Raw genomic sequence first — 26,620 nt, forward strand, 5'->3', positions numbered from 1 at the left:
TGTGAGATTCTGGGGCCAGGCCCTTGTTTGTTTGCTCTCAAGCTCCCTGCCCTGAGCCAGCGGGCAGCACGGAGTCCCAGGGGTGGCTGCCACCCTTCCTCCACCCTGAGGCTGGGCAGATGGCAGCATGTCTGGCAACACTGAGCTTTGGGGCTGGCGGTCAGACCCCTGTGCCTTCTTCCTGGGTCCACTGGACTGTGCCAGAGCCGTGGCAGCCAATAAGCACCATCTCCAGGCTATGGGGTTCCCAGGGCAAGGCCAGGCCCCCTGACCCTGGCGGGGGCTCTCCAGTACTGGCAGCCTCGGCCTGGTTCATGGGCTCCGGGGGCACAGTCCTAGCCCCTTCCTCAGGAGGCGGTGGGCCTGGGGTGCTGGGCTCGGGGCAGAGTTCTCCTGAGCCTGGGGGCTCTGTGTCAGAGGTGGAGGTCCAAAAAGCTGTGGCTTGAGGCCAGGGGGAGCTCTGAGACGCTGGGGGGCCCCAGGGCCAGGGTGCCACGAGGGGAGGGGGCCCTGGACGAGGGTGGGGCCGGGTCCCACTCAAGACAGAGCCAGCTGGGGGCTGCAGGCAGTAGGAGGACGTCCCAGTGTCCACACACAGAGGCTGCAGGAGCCCAGAGGCGCTGGCCGGGCAGGGCCCCTCTGCCGACGCCCGAGGGCACGGGCCCTCCCCGTGGGGTGCCAGGATGAGCTGCACAGCCTGGCGAAGGGACTGCAGCCCCTCCCGCATCTGCTGCACCTGCTCAGACAGCTCCATCACCTGCAGGGAAGGGAGGAGGGTGGGAGGAGGGCGTGGTCAGTGGGGTGGGGACCTCACAACGGCAGGCGCCCCCCACCTTGCCCCTCACCCACCGCCTGCCGAAGCTTGTCCAGCATGTCTGTGTTCCTCACCTCGCTGGGCCCAAGGGGGACAGTGCGCAGGCTGTTCTCTGTGGACAGTAGGGTGGGGTTACCAGCCAGGGCTGGTGAACGAAGACAGCGTGGGGTCCAGGCCTCCGCCCGCTTAGCGCAGACCACACTGGCCTGGCCGGGCCTGCTGCCGCCAGGAACAGCCACTTACTTACAACCTTACCTGAGTTGCTGAATTCTGTGCAAACCGCCAGGGGGCCTCGGGCACACTGGCTTGTGCTTCCCCCTCAGGAAGCTGCCTTTGTGCCTGTCTCTTGTTCTGTCCTCCAGGCAAGGGGACACTCCCTGGGCCGCCTGGCCTGCCCAGGGGCCACTTTCAACTCTGCTTCCCCAGTCCTGTATCCCCCCAGTGGGCCAGACACGGTGCTGAGGGTTTCAGCACCATTATCTCATTTAACATGCACAACCACCTTTTTACAGATGGGAAGCTGGGGTGAGAACCAAGGTCACACAGAGACCTGGCAGCAGAGATCTCACCAAGCTCCATTCCAGCTACCTTCCAACACCAAGGTGCTGGTCTTACCCACTGCCCTGCCCAAACCATGCAGGTGGGTGAGGGCAAGAGGGCACCCAAAGTCTGTGCCCTGCCACTTTCTCAGAGGCTCCCAGGGCAAAGGGGCTGCCCTGCCAACTTCCCCCCGGACCCGGGCCCCAGTACCTGGTCCGGGAGAGGGGCTGCTGCTACATTCTGGGCCAGACCGCCTCACCCGGAAAGAGAACTTGGGCTGGTCAGAGCCACAGCCGTCCTCAATGCCATCTACTACCCTGTGGACGCAGGCGCCAGGACAACAAATCAGTTGACAGACAGCCACTGCAGTGTTTCATGGGACAAGATGCCCCACTGTCCGCAGAGGCTGCAGAAGCTTGGAGCTGGGCCGGGGGCTTGGGGCCCCAAGCGAAGGGTAACACGTGGTCCCTTCCTCTAGGAGCTCGCAGTTTCACTGGGGATTCAAGCTTGAATGAGGTGAAACAGCAAGAGAGTTCTGAGCAGTGCATGGCATGAATGGTGGAATGGGGGCAGCAGAGAGGAGGAGGAGTCAAGGAAGGCTTCTTGGAGGAGGCTGGAGGGATGGATGGGCATCCAGGGCAGGGGTGTGCCTGGCCAGGGCCCCAGCCCTATCACTGCAGCTCTGCCCAGAGTTTAGTGGCCCAGAGCTCGCTCACCTGGGGCTCAGATCTGGGGGTACATTCCATGGCACAGAGGGCAGCCGCAGCCCCTCTAAGTTCCGAGAGTGAGCAGAGGGGCCAGCCTCAGCCTGCAAAGCTCCTGCCCTGCCCGGCCGCCCTCTGCCGCCCAGCGGGGGCCGGGGCGCCGTTCGACGCGGTGATAGCAGCTTGGCGGCCGAGGAGGATGAGGTGCAGCTGGGGGACAGCAGGGGGCTGGAGGGCTCATCAGCTGGGGCTGGCGAGGCTGCGGGGCCCTGCTCCCCGTCCGTCTCCTTCTCCTCCAGTGTGGACATGAGGGTGTTGTCGCCACTCAGGGAGCTGGTGTCCGCCTGGGGATAGTGGGGGACAGGGAATCATCATGGAGAGCCCCCGCTATGTCCCACTCACACCCCCCGACCTGGTCTCATCGCCCTAGATGGGAGGAGCTGATTTTGTTAAACAGGATGCCCAGTGTCTCCCACCTCCCAAGGAAGGACTCGGCAGGGAAAGGGGGTGCTTTTCTGCTGCCACCACAAAGCCACCAAGCCCCGGAGGCGTTCGCTGTCCCTCAAAATGCTAGCCAAGTGTGGACACGCTGTCCCTCTACTTGGTCCCTCAGGCTAACTGAACGATCCAGGAGGACCTGGTACCAAAAACAGGTTTGGAATTAGTAATATAAGGCAGGAAAATTCAAAAGCCCCTCAGAGCAGTCCTGTGTCACTGTGAAGAAGCAGGGGGCACTGCAGGGCTAGTGTGGAGACTAGTGTGCGGCCTGCCTGGCCCCGACCCATGGGCACCACCCCTCATCTGTGACCTCACAGCCTCCTCGTCTGGTACCGGTGGGCTCGCGGGCCGTCTCATGGGCCGGGAGAGCTGGGAGTGGTGGCTGAGCAGAGCTGGGCTGGGCTCTAAAGGACAGTGTGAGAGTGTGAAGGGGCAGGAGAGCGTAGCGCCCCACCACCACCACGTGCGGGGTGCTCACACAGCACCCCCACAAACCCCTTCTCTGCCCGCCTCACCAGGCCCCCCAGCACTCCCGCCCCTCCCCGCACGGACCCAGCTCCCTCACCTCTGCGGGGCCTCCGCAAGCACCCAGGTTGTAGCTGAGCTCCCCTCGGAGGCCCCTGCTGAAGCGGGGGGCGAACTCGGGGTACAGCGCAAGGCTCTCGTGCAGGCCAGCCAGCTGCAGACACTGCAGGACGCAGTACGTCAGCCCCTTCACATCGGCGTTGGCCTTGACCACCTGCTCACGCCCGGGCAGCTCACAGCCAATCAGATCACCCTTCCCTGGGAAGAGGAAGCAGAGGTCAGCAAGCCCTGCCCCTCAGCCACCCGAGAGGGAGGTCGAGTGGGGCCTCTCCAGCCAGGACACGAGGGGAGCAGCGGGGCCCGGGCCCTGGCTGACCCCTGCTGCCTGCCTCACTGGCTCCTCAGACAGGCTCGGGGTGAAGAGCACTGTGACCCAGGTGCTCAAGCACAGTTGGGATCAAAGCACTGTGCTGAAACAACCCGAATTTCAGATCTGAGACACCAGTTCTAGCGGTTCCCAGGTTGCCTGTGGATCAGAATCCTCCGGGAAAGTTAAACCAACCAGACTCCCCGGGGCCCATCACTACCTACAGAATCAGTATCTACTGGAGACCCCACAATTGTTAAGCCCTGCAGGTGACTCAGGTAGAGCGTGTTCAGGAACCAGTATGTAGAACCAGCAAGTTAGTGCTGTGTGGCACAGTGAAAAAAGCAGGGGGCCGCGTTATTTCACCTCCCTGAGCCCTGGTGCCTCATCTATATGAGAGATCCTGTATTGAACTGAGTCTGTGGTGCTTTTGCGATCTTACCAGAAGGTGTCAATGGAGGGTTTTCCCACCACCCGGCTGAGACTGCCACCTGGCTGACAGCGATTGTAAAATGGCATCAACTCGAGTCCGCATCCTAATCTCAGAGATGTTAAATTGTGGGGAAAAAATGTGTGACTTAGAATCGATGAAATAGGATGTCTCCAATCAGGGACATGGTGATAAGTTAGTGTAGATAAAGTGCCTGACACATAGACGGCCAATCAAGTTCATTTCCTTCCCTTCCCTCCCGAAAAGAGTCCCCTATAGATCATTCCCAAGAGGGATGTCATGCCACCAGGGCTTGGGCAGAGCACTCACGGCCCTCACAAGGCAGCTCAACCCACGGCCAGACATTTCACGAGATTAGACAGCGTTTCCTTATCCCTAAGGAAAAGGATGGCTCGCTGCCACCCCCGCTGTGGGCTGCCTCACGCTGCCAGCAGAACTCACTGAGCTTAAAGGCCTCCTCTAAATGTTCATGGACTTTTGCTCAAATTTAAGTGTAGAACGCATCGTCGTTAAATCTTATTTTCTTGGTTTCAGGCCATCCTTCTGGTTCCTTCGGAGAGCAGTTTGGATCTCAGTATGATCATCTGATGAATGAGATCTGTCCTCACGTGTGTCATCTGGAAATAGGATAAGTATGTATTTCTTGTCTTCATCCAAGAGGGGAGATAAAAACGAGAAATAGGACAGGACCAAGGACGGAGTTCCATGCCACTGGTCTCAGGGACCAGAGCCTGCCCTCCAGGCTGGCCTCTCAGCCAGAGCCTCCAGCTCAGCTCATCAAGGCCTGTAAGGTCCTCCCTGCACTGTCACCCAGCTCACCTCTCTTCGTCTTGCCTCTTTCCTCCCCAACTAACTTTGCACACTTAGCTGTTAGTTCATACACAGAGGTAGGGGCCAGAATTGACACTGCTAGATGTGCCGTGGGCCTTAGCTGCAAGGAGCAGACAGGAAGCACCTGGATGTTTAACTAAGGAGGCAGGTGGGGGATGGGGTGAAGGCAAAGCAGAAAACCAGGCCGTGATGAGGCTGGGGAACCAGGCATCCATCAGGGCATCCAGAGGGGCCACGTCAACAGAGGAAACAGTTCATCCGGAACGTGTGGGTAGGGACAGGATGGATCAAAGGTGGCATAAGTCCCAGTGCTGGGGAATTCTGGAAGCAAAGGCCACGGCACAGGCGATGGCCACCCGTGACACTGTCTTAATACTGAACGTGGATATTCTGAGACCTGGTGCCTGGCATCAGAGAAGAGATATTCTTTCAGGACCCATGCCAGCTCCCAGCCATGCTGCTTCCTCAGCTCCCAGCTGAAAACCGTCTGTTTAATAATCCACTAGACAATCTTGCTTTGGAGTGACCAGTCTGCCGCTGTCAAAATCTGCCTTTTTGCCCTTCTGAATCTCTCCAGTTTCCCATCATTTCTCAAGGATTGCCAGCCATATGTGAGTGGCCATAACTCCGTTTGTTCAGAGTCCTGGCATTAACTCCACGTAGGGCCAGAAGTCAAACTCATGAACGACACCTCTCTCAGCTCGCATGGTACTTCTTTCTTCTGTTTCCTGTTGGAAGACCATCCTCCTCAAGGAAGAGAGGATGGACACACAGTCGCTGCTGGGCATGTGGTCTTGCTGGTTCTCCAGGTTAATGACAAACTTCAGCCCCTCCAGGCGTCAGCTGTCCCCAGAGGGAGTCTGCAAGTGCTGCTGCCTGAGGATTTGGCTGTGGTCCGGGCACCTTCCATCAGTGTGTGAGGCCCTCCGTGACCCACGCAGATCACAGCGTCCCCACCCTCTGGGGTCCCTGCTGAAAGCCTCCCACAGCCCCGAAGCCTGCAGCCCCGTGTTGCCTGCCACCCTGAAATCGCGCCCTTTCTGAGGGATGAGTCTCCCCAGAGCAGAGCGCCTAAGAACACAATGTTAAGAAGCCTGAGGTTTAGAGTTAGCAGACCAGGTTCTAGCCCTAGTCTGCCTGTTCATTAACCTCTTGGAGCCTCAGTCTCCTTCTATGCAAAATGGAATAGCGATCGTTCCTCCGCACTGGGTTTTGTGAGGTTTGTATGAGTTGAAGCATGTAAGGGCCGGGACACAGGGCTGGCCCCTCTGCGGGACCCCTGGGGCCAGCATTATTATCATGTCAGTTCCAAAACTGCAATCTCCCCTTCCTTGTCTAGGGAATTGATCCCTCATCTTCACCTCTTTCTTTTGCCAAGAAGGGAAGTGTATTCAGAGTCTGAGCTCTGCTGTCACCCATCGCAACCCTGGGCTTGCTCTAGGACCTTCCCTAGGAAAGTAGCATCTCCCCTCTTGGGCCTGGCCGGGGTGGGCGGGGGGAGGTTGCGGTGAACAAGCATGGCGTTCACACACACCTACGGTCAATTCATCTTCAACAAAGGAGGCAAGAATTTACAATGGGAAAAAGACAGTCTTTTCAGCAAGGGATGTTGGGAAAGTTGGACAGCCTCATGTAAATTAGAACACACCCTCTCACCATACACAAAAATAAACTCAAAATGGCTCAAAAACTTAAATATAAGAGATGACACCATAAAACCCCTAGAAGGGGACATAGGCAAAACATTCTCTGATATAAATCGTATCAATGTTTTCTTAGATCAGTCTCCGAAGGCAATAGAAATAAAAGCAAAAATAAACGAATGGACCTAATCAAATACAAGCTTTTGCATAGCAAAGGAAACCATAAACAAAGTGAAAAGACAACCTACGGAATGGGAGAAAATATTTGCAAACGATGCGACTGACAAGGGCTTAATTCCCAAAATATACAAACAGCTCATACAACTCAACAACAAAAAAAACAAACAACCCAATTGAAAAAGAACCAAATAGACATTTCTCCAAAGAAGACATACAGATGGCCAAGAGGCACATGAAAAGATGCTCAACATCACTAATTATTAGAGAAATGCAAACCAAAATTACAATGAGGTACCGGTCAGAATGGCCATCATTAAAAAGTCTACAAATAACAAATGCTGGAGAGGGTGTGGAGAAAAGGGAACCCTCCTACACCGTCGGTGGGAATGTAAGTTGGTGCAGCCACTGTGGAAAACAGAATGGAGGTTCCTCAAAAAACTAGAAAGGGAGTTGCCGTATGATCCAGCAATCCCACTCCTGGGCATATATCCAGACAAAACTCTAATTCAAAAAGATATAAGCACCCCTATGTTCATAGCAGCAGTATGTACAATAGCCAAGACATGGAAACAACCTAAATGCTCATCGACAGACAAATGGATAAAGAAGATGTGGTATATATATATATATATATATATATATATATATATAAAATGGAATACTACTCGGCCATAAAAAAGAATGAAATAATGCCATTTGCAGCAACGTGGGTAGAACTAGAGATTATCATACTAAGTGAAGTCAGTCAGACAGAGAAAGACAAATACCACATGTTATCACTTATATGTGGAATCTAAAATATGACACACATGAACATATCTACAAAACAGAAACAGACTCACAGGCATAGAGAACAGACTTGTGGTTGCCAAGGGGGAGCGGGGTGGGGAAGGGTTGGATTGCGAGTTTGGGGTTAGCAGATGCAAACTATTATACATAGAATGGATACACAAGTCCTGCTGTATAACAAAGGGAACTATATTCAATATTCTGTGATAAACCAGAATGGAAAAGAATATAAAAAAAGAACGTATATATATGTATAACTGAATCACTTTGCTGTACAGCAGAAATTAACACACCGTTGTAAATCAACTCTACTTCAATAAATTAAAAAGAAAAAAAAAAAGAATGGCGTCCATGCCTCCCTTTCTCCTGCCTGAACACTCTTTCCAGCACTTTCATCCTTAGCATTTGATTTTCCTCCTTGACAGGAAGTGCTCCCCTCTGTCCCCTCACAGACCAAAGGCTGGTCCTTCGCTCGGTCTGGCCTCCAGCACCCGCGAGATTGAGTTCACCTCCTTGTGTTGCCGCCTTGTAGTCACTGGGTCCGCTCTGAGCTTCGCCCAGGGCTCCATGGCTACTCCTGACCCCACCCTGGCTGTTTCTCCCTGGTGGCCTTGCCTGCGTCTTCTCTCCGCGTTTTCTGCAGATGGGGCCCTGGTTCCACCCGCCTCCCCGCAAGCCCTGGCGTCCTCCGTCCCACCCTCACAAACCTAGGATGGCGAGCACGGTGCCGCCCTTGAGCACCTCCATGGAGCCAGAGCAGACGAAGTAGAGGGCCTGGAGGGCGTCGCCTTGGTGGATGAGGTACTCGCCAGGCGTGCAAAAGGCCGGCCGCAGGGCCAGGGACAGCGCCCGCAGGCAGCCGCGGCTCGCCGCCTCAAACAGGGGCAGCTGCAGGACCTCCTTGTGAAGGTGCATGGCAATGTCTGCGCGGAGCTCGTCCGGGAGGCTCTGCAGCAGCTGCGGGTGGGAACAGGTGCCGAAGGTTAGGGTGGAGAGTGGGAGGCAGCCTCCCGCCAGCCCTTTTCACCCCGAGGGCCTCAGAGCGAGGGCAGGTGTGGGAGGGGCCTTGAGCCCCCCCTCCACCCCGCACAGCATCCAGCTCCACACAGGGTCCAATCAGGGTCCAATCTGCCTCCCTCTCTATCACTTTATCCTCCCCGCCCCCCATGGGCAGCCCTGCTTTCCTCCTCCAGGCCTTAGACCTGGCCGTCACTGAGCAGGGTCTCTAGACCTAGCGAGCGTGGAGACGGGCCTCCGAGCCGGCCCGGCTGCCTTCTGCTCCATGCCGCTGGCCGCCCAGGAGAGAGTGGAGGCAGGGAGGTCAGAATTCTGCATCTCTTGCCCTCCAGCCCGCTGCTCCTGGGAATCTTAGGCTGAGCGCACACTCCTTGAAGGAGCAAAGGCTGGAAGAAGGGCCGGCCCTGGAGGCCTGCGCACCTCGGTGGTGTCGATACCGTTGTTCACCGCCCAGGTCGCCTGGAAGTACTCGAGCATGCGCTGCTTGAGGGGCTTGGGGATGCGGTGGATGCGGATGTAGTCGCGCAGGTCGCGGGTGCGGCTGTGGTACAGAAAGCGGCGGGCGTACATGCGCTGGATGATGGCCGTCACGTTCCCAAACACCACCGCGTGCATCAGGGCTGGGGAGGGTGGTGAGAGGGGTCACCTCCAGGACCAGCCTGGCCCAGCCGGACACCGTGCGGGACTTTCTGTCCTCCCCACCCGCAGCCCCGGGCTGGGCAAGGCCCCCCGCCACTGTGTGGTGGGGAGTCCTGCGGCCAGGTGGGCTCTCCTGGCCCTGGGCTCGGGTTCCTTGGGGCCCCTAGGCAGAAGCACCTCTGGGAAGGACCTCGGGGCCCTGTGGGAGGTGGGGAGGGACGGGTGGCCCAGGGCATGAGTCAGGGAGTGGGCCCTGGACCGGAAGCGGGGCAGGCCTCACCGCCGATGAGCATGGTGCAGATGGAGAAGATCTTCTCCGTGTCCGTGTTGGCAGACACGTTGCCGAAGCCCACGCTGGTGAGGCTGCTGAGTGCGAAGTAGAGGGAGGTGATGTAGGCGCTGCGCAGTGAGGGGCCGCCCAGGAGCTCGGGCCCCGTCCTGTTGGCCTCGCTGCCGCTGCTGCTACAGTTGTCACTCTGGCCAGAGCTGTTCCCTATAGCTGGGCTCCGGCCCACCAGGTAGTAGGGGGTCTCCAGTCGGCGGGCCAGCTCCTGCAGCCAGCCTGGGGAGGGGGCAGGACAGCACTGCTGCACTGCGGGCGCAGGTGTGCCTGCTGGTGCCCCCAGGGGGGGGACACACATGGCTGCAAATCCACCCCCCACGCTTCCTGCCACGTCCGTCCCTCCTCTGCCAGCCCAGCGCGCCCCTGTGCACCCCCTCACCCCTCCCCAAGACAAGCACACGAGGTCGAGACTGTCATCTCCCCAGACGGTGTCTCTGGGTGCCGAGGCTGGAGCGAGGAGCTCTGCACCCTCCTCCCTGTGCTGGCGCTAATCCCGGGCCGTGGGCCCAGCTGGAGCGGGCAGAGGGACTGGGGGGCTCATTGCACCAGCCACAGCCTCATCCCCAGGGCCCCCTCCTCTGCCTTGTCCTCCCAGACTCCTCTTGCTTTTTCTCTGAGCTCCGGAAAGCCGCCCCCCATTCAGCCTCATCCCCCCCCCACAACCACACACACCACCCAACCTCATGCATGCGTTCTCGGGCACACTGACGTGGACGCGTGCACACACCAGTAAGGCTACAGATGCAGTCGAGAGGACAAGGACACACGTGTGTGAGCACAGTCCCAGGAGCACAGCCACGGCCTGTGCACGCTTGGGAGAGAGACAAGGGTACGTGGGCGCTTGCACACTGACACCCAGGTAGGAGAGGGACACACCTGCATGGACACGAGCACACAGGTGAGTGCACTCGGAGGCCACAGACAGGCAGGCCACCGCCGTGCACACAGCTCTGTACACACGCAGACACAAGCCAGCCTGGGACACTGAGAGGAGAATAAAGATCGTCCCAGTCTCCTCATCAACCCCCCATTCTCTGGTCTGGCCTTGGAGGAGGTGGGGCTGCCTACTGGGGTCTCTCAGGAGCCCACAGCCGCCCAGAGTCACTCAGCCCAGCTGGAGGGCTGTGGGAATTCTAGGGTGTTAGATGGGGGTTCCCAGGGTCCACAGAGGTCCCAGGGGTCCTGGCAGAGCTGGGGGCCATGGGGAGCAAGGGAGAGAGAGCAGATCTAGCACAGAAGTCCAGAGGGTGGGCTCAGGATCACAGGCTGCGGTGGGACCCACCTCTCCACGTGCCCCTCCCCAGCTCCCGACTCCACACTCACCCTAACATCGCACATGCTGCTGCTCTCTGTGACCCTCACACCCCTCCTCTCACCACCCACCCATTCATTCAGCAATCTCATGCACGTGTGCCAGGAGCCGGGGGACCCCCAGAAGCTTACTGCAGCGATGTCTCAGAGGTACACAGCACCCAAGGGTCCCGGGATGGGGCTCAAACCCACATGCTATTGGCTAGAGCTAGAAGGCTTCCCGGAAAAGGGGACACTGGTGGTTGGTCTCAGAGGATGGGTAGTTTTGAGACAAACTGAGAGGGGGTCATTCCTGATCTAGGGAAAGGTGTGGGCTAAACCTAGAGCTGGAGACAAGTACAGGCGAGTAGCTTGGCTTAGCTAGAATGTGGGGTCTGCACTGAGGGAGCAAACTCCAGGCTAAGGAGTTGGGGGGATGTGTAAAGTCCTGAGCCAAGGTGAGGACTCACCCTCCTGTTATTTGAGATGTGCTGTGAGAATGCAAGGAAGTACACAAAACTCTTCAGTCGTCATTTAGTTGGGCCTCTGAGGTGAAGCCGGTAGCTGGGTGAGGAGGAGGGGGCTGGAGGGTGGAGAAGCAGGAGGATGAGGGGAGGATGCAGAGGGGTCCCTCCTCACTCAGTCTTGGTCATGGGGCATTGGCAGCCCCTGGAGCTGGTGGCGGGATGGTCCCTCTGCGTGGGGAGTGTCGGCTGCAGAGGCCGTTCTGGAGGCTGGTAGTTTTCATACTGAGAAACGCTCCGAGCGACCTCCCTCAGTATTTAGCACAGTCTTTTGAAAATCCAGCCCATCTCCACTGGGCTAATGGGATTCTGGGGCTGGAACTCTATGTCCACACCAGGGGCAGTGGAGCAGTAGAAGCAAGGCAAGGAGGGAAAGGGAAGGCACCTCCCACCAGACAGAGCTGGGCCAACAAGAGGCGCCACTCTCACCCATGGACATCCCTCCCAAGGTGGACTTTGGGAGGTCTGGGTGTGGCTCCCACCCAGTTGGGGGTAGTTTCCCTGGAGAAAGAAGGGGCATATGATGATGTGAAGGACTTGGAAACTCCCGTAATGTGAACTAGTACCAGCCCCTCTGGAACTTAGGGTTCAAGGGTGTGATCTGCCCAACAGTCAGACAGCCCCTTACAAGCCCCATGCTCTCCATGGAGGGGCTCAGAGCCCCTCTGGGAGCCAAAGGTGTTCTTCATGTCAGCTCAGCAGCCCCTGTGAGGTGGTCAGAATGGAGGATCCACATGGATGCAAGACACGGGGTGTCTGGGTTCTGTATGGGGAGGGGACTGACCTGGGGATTTGGTGTCTCACCCACTTAGGGGTCAGGGCTCTGCATCACCGTTACCCATCTCCCAGTCCTCTGAGCATGTTCGTTGGGGGGCCGTCTGACCCCAGAGCCGCCTCCGCCACAGCCTTCCTCTGGAAAGGGCGGGCGCCAAGGAGCTGACATACTGCCTGGAACGTCTTGGTTCCTGTGCTCAGCAGCTAGAGCTTTGGGGAATATCCAAGTGGGCCTCTGGGCTACACACCAGTCTCCGTGGGCTTGGCGAGGGAGGGAGGATTCGCAGGAGTCTCCTCATCCCTGGGAACTGAGCAGAGCATGTTTCTAAGGCCAACCTGGACTCCTGGTGACCGACCCCATCAAGGAGCAGACAGTCGTGGGGCGGGGGGCATCTGAGCAGCTGGCCTCTTGCCCACCAACTAGAAACGGGGGCTAAAGGCCAGTTATGGGGAAGTTGCCAGAGGGCTGGAGGGCATGGGAGGAAGAAGGTGTGTCCAATTTTGGAGCTGCGGGCGTGGAGAGTTAGACGTTGTTGGAACAGAACGGTCTGGAGACAGAGGGAGAGGATGGAAGTTGAGATGTTCACACCGTGGTGCCAGTGGAATCGCCCAGGGAGAGCAAGGCGGGGGGCGGGGGGGCGGGTAGCCAGGACAGGAGGAGGCCTCCTCACAGGGCAGAGAGATGGCTGGCAGGGTCAGGTGCTACAGGGACTTCAAAGGGAAAGAGTTTGGCCCCAGAAGGTCACTGTGACCTGCAGGGTGACATTTGGGGTTGAGAGGTGGAGGTGGAAGCCCTCCTGGCAGGAGTTAAGACTTGAGTGGGAGGCGAGCAGAGGGAGGAGCTGCGAGAGTGGAGGTGAAATGAAGGAGAGTGAAGACACTGGTGGGACGCAGAGAAAGGCTGCATTTCGGGCTGGGGCAGGGCTGAAGCAGCTGAGAAACATGCTGCCAGAGGTGACAAGAGTGGGCAAGGGGCCTTAGGAGCCAAGATGGTGGGGGATGAGCTTTTGAGAGGGTGGCGGGAAAGCGCCAGGCATCGGAGCAACCCTGGAGAGGTCTTCTGAGAGGGGTGGGGTTCCCAGCTGGGCAGGGAGAGGGCGAATGTGAATGTGACACAAGCTTGACCACGAGGAGGCCATGGGGTGAATAGACTCCCCCAGGCAGCCCACCAGGCTTCCTCCACAATGTGGGCCTGCAGGAGAGCAGGCCTGCCTCGAGGTGGTGGCTCTGTCACGCTCCCACCTGCACACACACGCGCCAGCCCCCTCATTCTCCTTACAAACACACACCTACTGGCACACATGCCCCTGATACACACCTATGAGCATGTACACATGCAGACTTGCACACATCTCTCTGATACCTGATATCAGCTCACGGACATCCCCTGACAGACACACACTTGGACTCACATTTCCCTGACGCACACACCCTCACGTGAACAGATTCCTTGGGCACATATGTACACACACACACACACACACACACACACAGAGGCAGCCTCCAGTACCGATCTCAGGCAGCTCGGAGGCGCTGCTCTCGATTTCCCGCTGGCCGATGTAGAACCAGACGCAGGCCACCCAGTGGGCGAGCAGGGCGAACACGGCCATGAGCAGGGTCAGCACCACGGCGCTGTACTGCGAGTAGCGGTCCAACCGCGGGAGCAGGCGCAGCAGGCGCAGCAGGCGCACGGTCTTCAGCAGATGCGCCCCGAAGTACTGAGGTGGGGGGAGGCGGGAGGTCACCCCAGGGCCGGCCCCCCTGTCCTGCCCCAAAGCCCACCCAGCCCAGCCGCACGGACCACGTTGACCTTGAAGGCGTGCAGCAGGTCGAAGGGCAGCGCCGCAATGACATCCAGCAGGAACCAGGTGCTAACGTAGTGGAGGCAAATGGACTTTGGGGCAAACACCACCTGGCCCGACTTGGACACGAACGTGGTGCGGAAATTCAGCACAATGTCTGGGGGAAGTTGGGGCGGGAGTCAGCACTGGTGGGGAGGAGCCACATTTTCCGGGGCACCTGCTCAGTGTGTAACACTGTCCTGGGCCCTTTACCTGCATTGTCTTAGTTTTCGCAGTAAACCAGAGGGTGGATATTGTTGTGCCTATGTGATGGAGGGAGAAACCAGCTTGGAGAGGCTATGACTAGCTCAGGGCCAAGTAACCCATTAGTGATGAAGATATATTTGGAACCTAGGTCTGATTTCAAGGCCCACAGGTCATAAACGGGGGAGGGCAAGGGGGACACTGGGGGGCAGTGGAAGCCATGCAGACTATCCCCATCAAAGCCCGGGGGGTCACTGGCCCAGGGAGGGGTGGGAGGCACAGAGCACACATACCAAGAATGAAGAGGACCTCCACGGCCAGGTCACAGACGCTGGGGGGGCCACGGGCGGCACTGGGCTCCCGGGCTGTGCTCACGCACACGCTGTAGGGCACGGTGACAGCCACGTAGAGGGTGGCGAGCAGGATGAAGCCGTCCCAAGTGGCCCTCAGTGCCCCACAGTGCAGCAGGATGAAGGGTGACTTCCGGATGGCAGCTACTTTGTACTCGGGCAAATTTGGCTTCTCTCCAAACACCCCCTGAATGAGAGGCAGGGCAGGTCCAGGCAGGGAGGACAGGAAATTGGCACAAGCTGAGTTTGGAGAGGGTCTGGGACAGGCATCTGCCTCCTTTCTCTCCCTGCATTCTCAAAACCACCTCTGACACAGGCATCAGAGTCCCCTTGTTACAGATCAGAAGACTGAGGATCGGTGAGCTCAAGTGACTCAGGTGAGGTCACGCAGCTGCTTAGGGGAGGAGCCAAGATTGAGCCAAGGCCCATCTGACTCCAGGGCCAAAACTCTCCGCTATACCTTTGACAGATCAGGTGTGTGACATTCTCACCACAAACCCCAAAGTGCTGGTGGGGCCTCAGTAGCCCCCTGGACATTCTCTCTGTGGTGGGCTCGGTTCCCCTTCTCCATCTCCTCAACCGGCCCCTACCCTGCCCCACCCCCCAAACACACACCCTAGTGCCAATCCACCTTATTGAGCTTGTGCTTGCCCTTGGGCTGCTTCTGCAGGTGCCCAGACAGGTGGTAGAGCACAGCCCGGCTCCGTCGCCGGTTGGCATTGAAGCCTTTGGCCCCTGCCCGGCCATATCGGCGTCGGCCACCACCTGCAAAAGAAGAGGGGCGGGAGAGAATGATGGGCAAAGCACTCACGCGCCTCAGCCCAGGGGCTTGCGGGCAGGACACCAGTTGCTGGCCCACAGACTGGTCTGGCTCACTGACTAGTTAGTCTATTTAGAGCTGGGGGCTCCAGCGTTTCTCACTTCCTGGAATCACTTGCCAACACCAGCAACGGGCAGTCCTGGGGGTGCTTACAGACACTCCACCCAGTGCCTGCTTCTAGGAGAAGGAGGTTTGGACCCAGGCAAGGCAAGAGAGGAACACCACAGGGAAAGGCCTGAGAGAGGAGTGGGAGGCGGTTCCCAGGGTGGGGAGTGCAGAGCTAGCAGGAGGCCATTGGGCAGAGTCGAGCCCGCCCAGGGCTGGGGGCGGGGATGGGGAACAGAGAGTACCCCCAACACCCCCAAATGGCAAAGAGGCCTTGGAGCAGCTTCTGATGACGGCTTTGTGCGCTGTCCAAAGCACACCCCCTCCCCAGCCCTTAAAGGATGCAAGAGGGGAAAGACCACAAGGACTTAAAAGAGGGCTTTGGCCAGGGCTCCCCAGACAGGTTTGCATGAGGACAAGGAGCCAGGTGGGTCTGCGCTCAGCCTCACTAATCGGTGGGAAAATGGTACTTCATGGGCACTAGTGGAATTTGTTTCTTTCAGTTTCTTAGTAAAGTTGACTTTAAAAGTTCAACTTTGCCTCCACAAGCTCTCTGTACCTGGGCCTGGGGAGGTGAGAGCAGCACAGGCTCCTCGGCCAGCAGAGCAGGAGTCAGTGAATGCAGGCGGGGTGGGGGGCCCACAGACCCACACTGGGCACCATGGCCCCGCCAAGGCTTGAGGTACCCAACACCCCAGCCGCAGCAGCCAAATCGGCAGCCCCACAGGCACCCACCTGTCTCCTTCCAGCTGTCGGGGCCTCCTCGGTTCTTGATATCACTGATGTCCTTGTGAGAGACCAGGAAGAGGGCCACCTCCCCTTTCTCATTCTTTATGGGTATCACATCCAGGAGACACCAGAATGGGAGCCCTATGCACAAAGGCAGACTCAGCCCAGCTCCCATTCTCCGCCCAAGGTGACAGAGGGGCCATTGACACCCCTGGTCAAGGCACATGCCAGCTCCACTTAGGACACTTAGACTCGATCCAACAGGGCGGGGGAAGGCAAGGGAGAGCAGAGACGACAGTCAGACATGTGTGTTCATAGATCTGTCCTGCTAAGTAAGACGGGGACATTTTTCTGCTGGGGTGGGAAATCCAAGATGGGAAATTGAGTACCAGCTGAGGTTGGGGTGAGGACCGAAGAAAGGAGGGGCCAGGAACAAGAGGAGGGGTGGAGAAAGAGGAGAGGGGAATGTGGGAAGATGGGATGAGATGGGGAGATGGAGAAGATGGGATCGGAAAGGAGGGACTGTGGATGGGGTGGGTACCAGGCTGGGTGAGACCACGAAAGTAAGGCAGGCTGGCCAGGTGGCCCCTCACCGCTCTTCCGGTACAGGATCAGCTCGGCCTTGAACTCCTTGTGCTCATCCAGGGCCTTGCGGATCTGTTGGCGGACGAGCTCACTGGTGTCTGGCCCGTAGAGGAAGGAGCAGGCACAGCCCCGCTGCATGACCTCGGCCCGGGAGAAACCCGTGAGGTCGCAGAAGCCATCAGAGCAGTAGACCACGGGGAAGAGCCCCGCCACCTGGGCGTTGCCCAGCACGAAGTTACTATCTGCAAGAGAGCACCTCTCAGAGGAGGTGTGGGGTGAAGGGGCACAGGGTCTACTACCCCTCCTTTCCCAATTTCCTGCAATCAAAGGGTAGGTGTTACAAATCCCAGGAATCCTGTGTGTGAGTGTTTGGGATGGGGGGTTGGGGGAGGGTTAGGACAGGAGCTGTTTATGAACAGGAATTAGAGTGTCACCTGTGTGCCAGTGCCCTGCAAGTTCCCACTCCTAGCATCGTGTGTATAAGTGCATTCAAGAATTGCCATGTGTGAGCCCTGAGGTTGGTGAATGCAGCCCCGTGTGGGTGCTGTGCCCTCTGGAGTGTGACCTGAGCAGCTTGGGGTAAGGTGTGGGGTTAGGGATGTCCAAAGGAGGACTGCAGGACCAGTTCTAGGCCAGCCTCAGCCCCCCTCCCCCCGCCCCGCCAGCCTCTGCCAGGTTCACTCACCAGCCAGGTACTCAGGTTGGCTATTTGGCTCCTCCCACCGAGACACACTTGGACGGAGAGGCAATCCAAGCCACCATCTATTCTGCACTCTGTTTGAGCCCCAGTTGCCTGAGCCCCTGGCTCAGGAATTAGTGAATGTGGTCCACAACGGGGGTGTAAGAACGGTAGCTGAGCTCTGGCAGCCTGGAGCCAGGAGTGTATTGGGGAGTGGGGGGCGCTGAATCAGCAGGCTGCAGGAGCCAAGTGCAGGCAAAGCAGATGGAGAAGCCTGGGGTGGGGGTGGTCTCAGAGATGGGCTTCCGTCCCTATCAGGAACCAGCGACAGAGGCAGAGAGCTGGGAAGCCCCACTGGGGGTGAGTTTGAGGGAGGAGAAGAAGGGAGGGGGCTTTCACGACTTTCCCAGTGCTCAGAGCCCCGGAAAACCAGGATCCAGAAGCTCCGGTCACCTTCTCCAAACTTCTCCAGTCTTAGTGGGAGTCCCCAAACCTATCTTTTTGGGGCTAGAGAGCTCAGTGGGTTTAGGCTGGTGGGTTTAGGTGGTGAGGTGAGGTTGGACTAACAGTGCTCTCCTGAGTCCCGCCTACTCTATCTCGGTTTGCAAACCTCTTTTCTAAATCTGTTTTTTTAGCCTCTAGGCTGTCCCTTGAGCACCGCTTCCTTGCCTCACTTCCCAACCCGCCAGTTCGAGGGTAGTGTCGGTGGGATAGCGCCAGACGCAGGGATGGGATGGGTTAGACTGACTAGGTCGGGGTTCGCGACTCCAGGAACAGACGACATGACCGGCCCCCAAACCCAGAGAGTTCTAGCCATTTTGCCTGGCCCGGGGCAGTGTTGACTCTGAATTTTTCGGAAACGGCGTCTGGAAGGAGACGGTGGTCCCAGCTAAAAGTGGGGCTCGGGGAAGGGAGGGCGAGAGCAGGAGGGCTCCAGGCTGAGATGTCTGGGTGCAGGACTGACGGGAACACTGGCCAGGGACAGCTGGTCCGGGAGCCAGTGGGGCGAGGGTCGGGACTCACGCGTGCCGTCGAAGCGCGTGGCGATGGTGTCCAGGAAGGTGTTCTGCGGCGCCAGGAGTCCCCGCATGGCCGGCATCTTAGGCGACTGTGGCCGCCTGCCCCATCCCTCCGGGGCGCGGGGGCTCAGCGCCGGGAGAGGGCGCCCAATTCGGCCGCCCCCCGCCGGGCCCCGCGCCCCCTAGCGCAGCCGTCGGGGAGCAATGCCCACCCCGGGCTCGCAGGTCCCGCCAGCCGCCCGCGCGCAAGGGGGCGTCCCCGCCGTCGGGGCCCGGAGCATGGCGCGCGGCTCCTCGCGCCCTGGCCGCCCACGATTCCCGGACTCCCGGCTCCGCGCCCGCTGTGCTGTCGGCACCTTCGGCTCGAGGTGGCTGCAGCAGCGGCTCCCGTTTCGGCTGCGGGTCTGCTCCGGCTCGGGCTCCGTTGGGCACCAGATCCCCGCAGCTACCTCCGTCTGTCGGGGAGAAGCGGCAGCCTCCCTCCCTCCCTCCGGCGCCCGCAGCCAGCACCGGGGTAACCATGGAGACGGGGCACACCCAGGCAGGGCTGCCTCCTTAAAGGGACAGGCCTCCTGCCGAGGGATCCCCCCTCCCCTCGGGACCTCGCGGGGGCAGGGGAAGCGGCGCCCTCCCTCCCTACCCGCGCCACGCAGGTCGCCCGGGCCACCCCGAGCCGCCCCGCCCGCCCCTCGGAGAACGACGGGCAAGCGCCTGGTCCCGCTCGGGCAGACTCAGCCGCAGGGGCGAGGCGTCTTTCTCTGCAGCATGGGGGTTCTCAGAGAGCCTGGCAGCCTCTCCTCCCCCGGAGGGACCTGAGGAGAGCTCAGGCGGGGGATGAGCGGGGGGGGGGGGGTGCGTGGTTTAGAAGATTTCCCCTAAGAAAAATGTAATGGGAAAGGGGGCTGGGCCAGCAGGTGGAGGTGGTGAAGACCGGTGGTTGGCGGAGGTTGGGGCAGGGGAAGTCTAAAAGGAGATTTGGGGGAGGGGGTCTAAACCCAGCTTTTGGGCATCCAAGCCTTTCTTAGCCTCAACTTGACCCTCCAGGGAATGGATCGATCCGTCACTAAGCGACGCCGCTGCTGGCTGGAGCTGCCAGGAAATTGGAGGGTGGGTAGTCCTGGAAATAAGGTTTAGACGCTCTCCGTGTGTGCCCGGGAGGTGGAGGGGTGGGGAGTGGAAATGAGGTGTGTGGGGATGGGGGCACCCCAGATCCTTTGTCTTGCCCCTGTGTTTCTCTCTGTCCCCCTTTGCCGCTCCCAGGCTGCGCTGAAGGGTCAGGTTGCAAATACAGGGTACAGTAGATGTCAGACGCTGGGGGAAACTTCCTAACCGTGCGCTAGTGGGTCTTTGCGGGCGGGGAATGAGAGGACCGAGTCTCCGCTGCCCCAGCGCCTTTAGTCCTAGAGAACTAGGCTCTGCGCTGAAGGGGGAGCGGGGGCTGCAGGGACCCCCACCTCCAGCGAGGGGGTGGGGAGGAGGGGCTGGCGGGCGGTGCGGAGCCGGGCCCTGGGCGGCAGTCTCTCACTGGTCTCCAGCGCTGCGTCGGTCCCACCAGCCTCGCGCTGCTAGCGCCGCTCCTCCTCCCTCCCACGATTTGCCAGCGAGCGCGGCTACCGCCCGCGCCCAGAGGAACCGCCGTGGCCAAAACAGCAATTTGTTCCCGAACGAGTGATGCGGAAGGCTCAGCGCCCCCACCCCTCTAGGAGACACAACCATAGTCAGCAGCATCGGAAAGGAAGGAGTGTCCCCCGCTCCACCCACCCCTCATCTGTGACAAGGGCCAAAGCCCCAGGCACCTGTATTAAAATGAGCTGGTGCTTGGGCAGGAAGAAGAGGAAGCGTCCCCCTCCCCCAGTCCTCTGAATCCTGGAATCCCGCTCCCAGGAAGCACGACCCTAAGGAAGCTGCAGATCTTGCTTCCGACCCCCGACCTCCCACCCTCTCACATGGGTCCAGGGCTGCACAGTAACCCCTCCCCCAACGGCTCATCTTTGCCCCTCCAGGCGATGTGCAAGCACACTGCTGAGGGGCGGGTGCAGTTTAGGAATCGGCTCACTTTGAGAGAAAGGATGAGGCTATGGTGGAAAGCACCCAACTTGAGAACCAGGCTACTTACCCAGGTTTGAATATAGTTCTGCCACTTGCTGTTGTGATTTTCCTTGCGTGACTCGATTTTCTCCTCTGTGAAACGGGGACAATAACTACCTCAGAGGGTTGTTAGGATTAAAAGATTAAAGGATCTAGAACGGTGTGTGACATTTGCAACATGTAAACGTTATTATCTGATTTTGAATCTTATAGGAGCCCTGTGAAATATGCAGAGTAGATGCTACTTACTCTCCATCTCACAAATGAGTAAACAGAGGCAGAGATAGAGGAGAGACTTGCTCAAGGTAACCAAGGTGGTAAATGGCTAAGGTTCCAACCCTGACACACTCCCAACCCCAGGTCCAGAGTCTACCTCACTCCAGCATAGCTGTCTCCCACTGTGAGGACTCAGGAACAACCCCAGGCTAGCTGTGTGGCACTCACAAGGACTGGTCATCTGGGGTTGTGCATCAGATCCAGATGATCCTCCCGTGGAAGCCCAAGTGTTCAGACTTTCAGTCTTCAAGCTCATCCGCCTGTGCTGGTTTTGAACATCAAGCCAAACCAGATGCTTTGGGTCAGGGTGAGCAGGCGGTAGACAGAATACGTGGGGTGCCCCAAGGAATTACCATAGCTGAGATCGACTTGGTGCCAAAGCACTGTGCTAAGTGCTTTCCTTGGATTATCCGGTTAATCTTTACCATAACTGTGAGGTAGTCACTGTTATAATTGCCAATTTACAGGTGAAAACACTGAGGCGGAGAGGTTAAGATGCACTGCCTCCTCCAGAAGCTCCAGGCACAATGCCTGTGTCACTGTTTTGGTGCCCTGGTCCCCATTTCCGGGAGAAGAAAATATACTAACATTTATTGAATGTCATGATCACTCTTCTTATCACAGAATGAAACAGCAATGTTTTGGGCTTTAAACCCCTTCCCCCATTGCCCTTCAAAGAATTTGTGTGAAAGTGTGTATGGGGTAGAGATGCAGCCACTGACCCTTTGCTTTGGCCTGGCCTGATTGAAGGTGCCTTTTCCGTCTAGATGAGTGTCTAGATCTCAACCCACTTCACTCTTTCACTTTACCTAGTCCCTCAGGTCTTCCTGCCAGACCTGGCTTATAGTGAATTCCTTGCCTCCTCCTTCCACCCACAGAACCCCCGCACCCACCCCCCATGCGTGCACACACGCACACACACACACACACGCACACGCACACGGGGCAGGGGCCCACATTTAGGAGACATTAAGGTGGGGGTCGGGAGGAGTTGAGAAGACAATAAGGCACGGCAGGGTGTGTGGGGGGAGGTTAGGGACCACTGGGCTCCTCACTATAATCTCCTCTTCCTCTCCCCTTTCCCTGGTTCTTGACTCACTGGCCTCAGTGGGGAGTCACAGGGAAGGGAAGGTTGAGGAGGAGCCCTGTTCAGAGATAGCTCAGAGCCATTGTCAACAAGGAGAAACTCAGGAGGCTGCGTTTTGGAGCTGCCGTGGGAGGCCTGTGGGAGTGTTATCTACAAAAGGAACAAGGAGAGAGAGGAGGGAAGAGCAAAGCGAGGAAAAAACTGCTCAAGACACAAAAGATGGAAAAAGCCCCCCTGCCAAGTGCAGGCGGAGTCAGTTGCTGTGTGCAGCCGCTCAGAACAGGTGGCTGTCGAGGAACAGAGTTCAGGGCCCCTCCCCTCTCCTCTCCTCTTCCTACTCTCTCCACCCTCATTTCCGGAGGTCCCCAGGTCTGTCTCTCCTTCTCAGGCTGTGTGGTGTGGTGGGGAAATCTTAGGCTTTCAAGTCAAACTAGTCTAGGTTTCAATTCTAGCTCCGCCACTGAGTGACCTTGGGCAGGGATGGGGGATGGGCGCTAATCTCGAAGAGCATTAGTTCCTTCATTTGTGAAATGATCCTTTCTCAGAGGATTGTGGAGAGAGTGAGATGAGCTTAGTAAGTGGTTGTGGTTGTTATTGGAAGTCCCCCTGAGCACTTGTCCTGCCCCTGGGTGCTGGGACCACAGAAATGAGCTCAGCATGAAGCCTCGCTGAAGTTCCCCATTCCCACCAAAACAAACACAACATCTTGGAATACTCTGAGGCCTCCAGTACTTGGCCGCCCCTCAGCTGTCTCATTCTAGGCCATCCCTTTTCTTTTAGTGGAGGATCCTAGCTAGTGTGAGGAAACCACAATAAACTTTCTAAAAGGGAATCCTGGATAAGCTGTTGTATATCGCATGGCTAGTTAAGTGGAGGAAAGAGATCTGAACCGGGAGTTAACTAGGTTGACAGCAGTTTGCTACCGTGCCACAATGCTGGGGTGCCTTGTCCTATCCTTCGGTAAACAGCCTATTAAAAGGGGACGGTATGGTCATTTTGATGAGTGCCCACTGTGAACAGCCACCAGACTTCAGGCCATGGGGACACACTGCAGTCGACCGCTGGCCCCGCCTGCCGGAAGGGCGGTTTACCAGTCCTGCCTGCAGTCAGCAAGGGAGTGAGTCTGAGAAATCTTCTCAGTCTCTCAACCTGCGTGTTCTAGCAGCACCAGGAAATGGGTTTGTCTGAAATCTAGTTCCAGAGAAAGCCTAACTGGGTTAAGTTGAAGAGAGACATAAAAAGGAGACCTGACTTTTCCCTGGGGAATCAGAGTGGGTGGTATTTGTTCCTGCTGTTTTGACGGCTGTGAAGGGGCGGGTGGGCTGGAGAACAGTTTTGCTGGTGGTGGTGATGGTGGGTGAGTTTCCTCACCCAGAAAAATCTTCAGATAGCGGTTCCCCTTGGTAGGGAGTCACAGACTAGTAACAAAACTCCCTCAGCGCCTGTATGGAAATGATGTTCCCTGGCTCTCCTCGGACTCTGCCACAGTCTTGCTCCCTGTTTGCCCATGTTGGTGCCGTCAGCATCTGGCCTGTGCCACCCAAAGAGCTCAGAAACGGGGGTGGGGGTGTGGGGGGTGGCTTCCTGACAGTTGTCAGGACAAGAGGGCACAGAGCTCACCACGCTGGGGGGATATGCACTCAGGGGAGAAAAGCTACAGAAGGAATAGGGTGACTGAAGTATTACTTTTTCATTTTTGGTTAATTTCTGGTTTTATTTTTTTGGTTATTTTTGGTTTTATTTTTTATTTTTATTTTTGGTTAATTAGGTCTGTAAGGCTGGAGATCAGGGAAGTCTTTCATGCACTTTTTAACAGGGCACGAGAGACAGAAAAGTAAAGGAGTTATGGTGAGTGAACGTTTAACTAGTCACAGGTTAGCTTGGACACCAGGGTACTGTTCTCAGCACCTGCTTGATTACCTACGTTACCACTCCATGAAGTAGTTACCAGTCTCCACTTCCCAGTTCAAGAAGAGGTTCAAAGATGTTACGTTATTTGCCCAAGGTTAGTTGGTCACATAGCTACCAAGTTGTGAAGCCAGAATTAAAATCCAAGTATCGGTCTCAAAAGTCCAGGGTCTTTCTACTCGACCACACTGCCCAGCCACCAGGCACTGCTTCGGAGAGTTTAAGAGCTCTAAGAGCTCTAGTTCCTTCACCTGCAAAGTGGTTGAGGAAAGAGCTGGAGCCATTTATCTTTGCCTCAGAACTCAGCACAGTGCCTGGCACCCAGCAGGTGCCTCAATGTTTGAAGCAAAGAATGTGCACAGGTGGCTAAAGCCACCAGAAGTCCAGCTGGGCTGACTTTACAGTATGATGTTCTGGCTACCAGCGTTATGGTCTGGTACTCTGGTTAAAAGAGTGACAAAACAGCTCCTTGTATCAGTTGCTGACCTCCAAACATGTACCATTTTGGATACCCATTTCTTCCATTAAGTGTGCTTCCGTATGCATATAATCCTCTCCAGGTGGGATAAGGTGGGATGAACCCTGTAGATCAGGCAAGACAAACCCTCATTTTGTTAGGTCAAATGGCAGGATTTCCAAGGGCAACAAGCCATTACTCTACTGACCTTCTCCAAAGTAGAGGTTCACAGACTGATAACCATGTGTCCTGGCTTTTCTAGGCCACTCCCAACCTAAAGTAGTTTATCCTGTTGTTCCCCATACATACATTCATACTCACAAGACTGTACCCTGGTTTGGGATTCTGAAATACGAGGTCACCCTGTCTATAAACCACTGAGCAAATGCCTGATCACCGCTGGTATAGTTCTAGTTCAAGCACAGGCCCTTCGAGCAGTGCTTCTCCATTTTACTCACAGAAGACAGTGAGGCTCTTTCATGCAATACTATTACCTTGTACTCTTTTATCTGTATGTGTCAGTTGCCCCAACTAGTTTATCAGCCCCACAAAGGGCTGTGTTTTAGTTATCTTTCTCTCTTCTTAGCTTCCAGCTCAGCAACTGTACAAAGCACTCCCAAACACTGTTGGTGAGAATCCATGCATCTTTTAAGAGTACTTTATCAATAACTGTATGATCCAACAATTCCACTCCTAGGAATTTATCCTAAAGATACACTCTCACATGTAATGAGTGATGTATGTATTATATTGATGAAATATGCTCATTTCATCAACACTTATAATAGCAAAAAACTGAAAATCATCATTAGGGACTGATAAAACTAATTATGATAAATTTATACAATGGGATACTATGCAGCCATAGAAAGAACAAGGTACATTTATGTATACTGACATGGAAAGAGGTCTAAACAGCATACATTCTTCTGATATATGTATATAAATATAGAAAATCTCTGGAGGGATACATAAGAAACTTAACAGTGGTTGCCTCTGGGGAGGGAATAAATAGTCCAGAGTGGGATAGAGGCTTATTTTTCATCATATATCCTTTTGAACTTTTTTTTTTAAAACCATTTACATATTTTGATTTTTCTTAAAACCAAACAAAAACTAGTTATAAAAAGTGAGGACAAGTTTAAAAAAAGCAAATTGCTTAGGAATACGTGTAATATGATTTCCATTTATATAAAAGAAAGAAAAAACATATTTGCATGTTTGGATTTAGAAAATTTGTTAAAAGATAAACAAGAAACTTATCAGTGATTTCTTCTAGGGAGTGGGACAAGGTCGGGGAGTATTTTTCACTTTCACATCATGTATCCTTTTGTACCTTTAAAAAAATTAGCCTGTATTACTTTTTTAAAAAGTGAATTTAAAAAACTGCCGCAAATAAGGGGCCTACGGAATATCTGATGTTCCTAGTGAGGCCACGCTAATTTAAATTTTCTCTCTCAAGTGGCACATAACTGACAAAGGTAAACCTGAAGTTTCAATCTTATCTCTTAGGCTGGGAAAGGACAGGACATTGATCTCTAAGAGGAAATGGAAAGGGAAGGAGAAATGATGGTTAGGAAGGATGTCTCTGAACACACAGCAGGAACTGCCCAGGGTACAGAGCCTCCCTCCTCTTGGAAGGAAGAGATGCTGTGGGGAGCAAAGAATGAGCTGCACAGTTCAAACTTCAGATAAACCTCACTTCTCTACACTGAAGAAAGTCAAATGGCAAATTTAGGAGAGTATCTACAACGTGAGATCCTAAATGAATTATGGTTTAGACATATCTAAAAAAAGGATTGTAGAATGCATATAGTAAGCTCCCTTTTTTGTAAAAAACAAAACAAAAAATTAAAAGCCTATATATCGGGCTTCCCTGGTGGCGCAGTGGTTGGGAGTCCGCCTGCCAAGGCAGGGGACACAGGTTCAAGCCCCGGTCTGGGAAGATCCCACATGCCACGGAGCAACTAAGCCCGTGCGCCACAGCTACTGAGCCTGCGCTCTAGAGCCCGTGAGCCACAACTACTGAGGCCGCATGCCACAACTACTGAGCCCACGTGCCACAACTACTGAAGCCCACACACCTAGAGGCCATGCTCCACAACAAGAGAAGCCTCCGCAGTGAGAAGCCTGCGCACCGCAAGGAAGACCCAACACAGCCAAAAATAAAATAAATTTATTTTAAAAAAAGCCTACATATCTATGTGTATAAGCACATATATGCTTTGAAAAGGTTTATAAGGATATATGCCAAATTATTAACAGTTATTACCCCTGAGGAACAGAATGGAAAAGTGGAAAAGTAACTTTTTCCTTTTACATTTCTGTATTATTTGATATTTTAAATGCTACTTTTGTAATTAAAAACAATGTGTAAAAAAAAAAACTTCATAATTTTCAAACTTTTTGTGGTCATAGAAAAAAGTCTTCAAATATTTTTCTATAAGGAGATTTCAACTTCGACTTCAAGGCAGTTTTGACAAACATGTGGCTTCCCATCTGTTTAGGTGGTTAAATACAGTCTTGCCTGGATACAGGCATAG

General features: G+C 55.8%; 1 protein-coding gene across 1 annotated transcript; it reads right to left on the reverse strand.

Moving 5' to 3' along the window:
* Positions 1 to 160: 160 nt before the first annotated feature.
* Positions 161 to 18,341, reverse strand: KCNH3 (potassium voltage-gated channel subfamily H member 3). The gene is made up of 15 exons (XM_061205087.1): positions 18,266 to 18,341; positions 16,572 to 16,805; positions 15,985 to 16,119; positions 14,956 to 15,089; positions 14,268 to 14,511; positions 13,731 to 13,888; positions 13,440 to 13,647; positions 9,279 to 9,560; positions 8,780 to 8,979; positions 8,050 to 8,299; positions 3,122 to 3,339; positions 2,071 to 2,402; positions 1,565 to 1,671; positions 850 to 926; positions 161 to 757 (listed from the first exon to the last, which is right to left on the reverse strand). The coding sequence occupies exons 1-15, from the start codon at positions 18,339 to 18,341 to the stop codon at positions 161 to 163; spliced, it is 3,252 nt and encodes a 1,083-aa protein (XP_061061070.1).
* Positions 18,342 to 26,620: the final 8,279 nt, after the last annotated feature.

This window comes from Eubalaena glacialis, chromosome 11 (assembly GCF_028564815.1).
Source record: "Eubalaena glacialis isolate mEubGla1 chromosome 11, mEubGla1.1.hap2.+ XY, whole genome shotgun sequence".
Classification (NCBI taxonomy): domain Eukaryota; kingdom Metazoa; phylum Chordata; class Mammalia; order Artiodactyla; family Balaenidae; genus Eubalaena; species Eubalaena glacialis.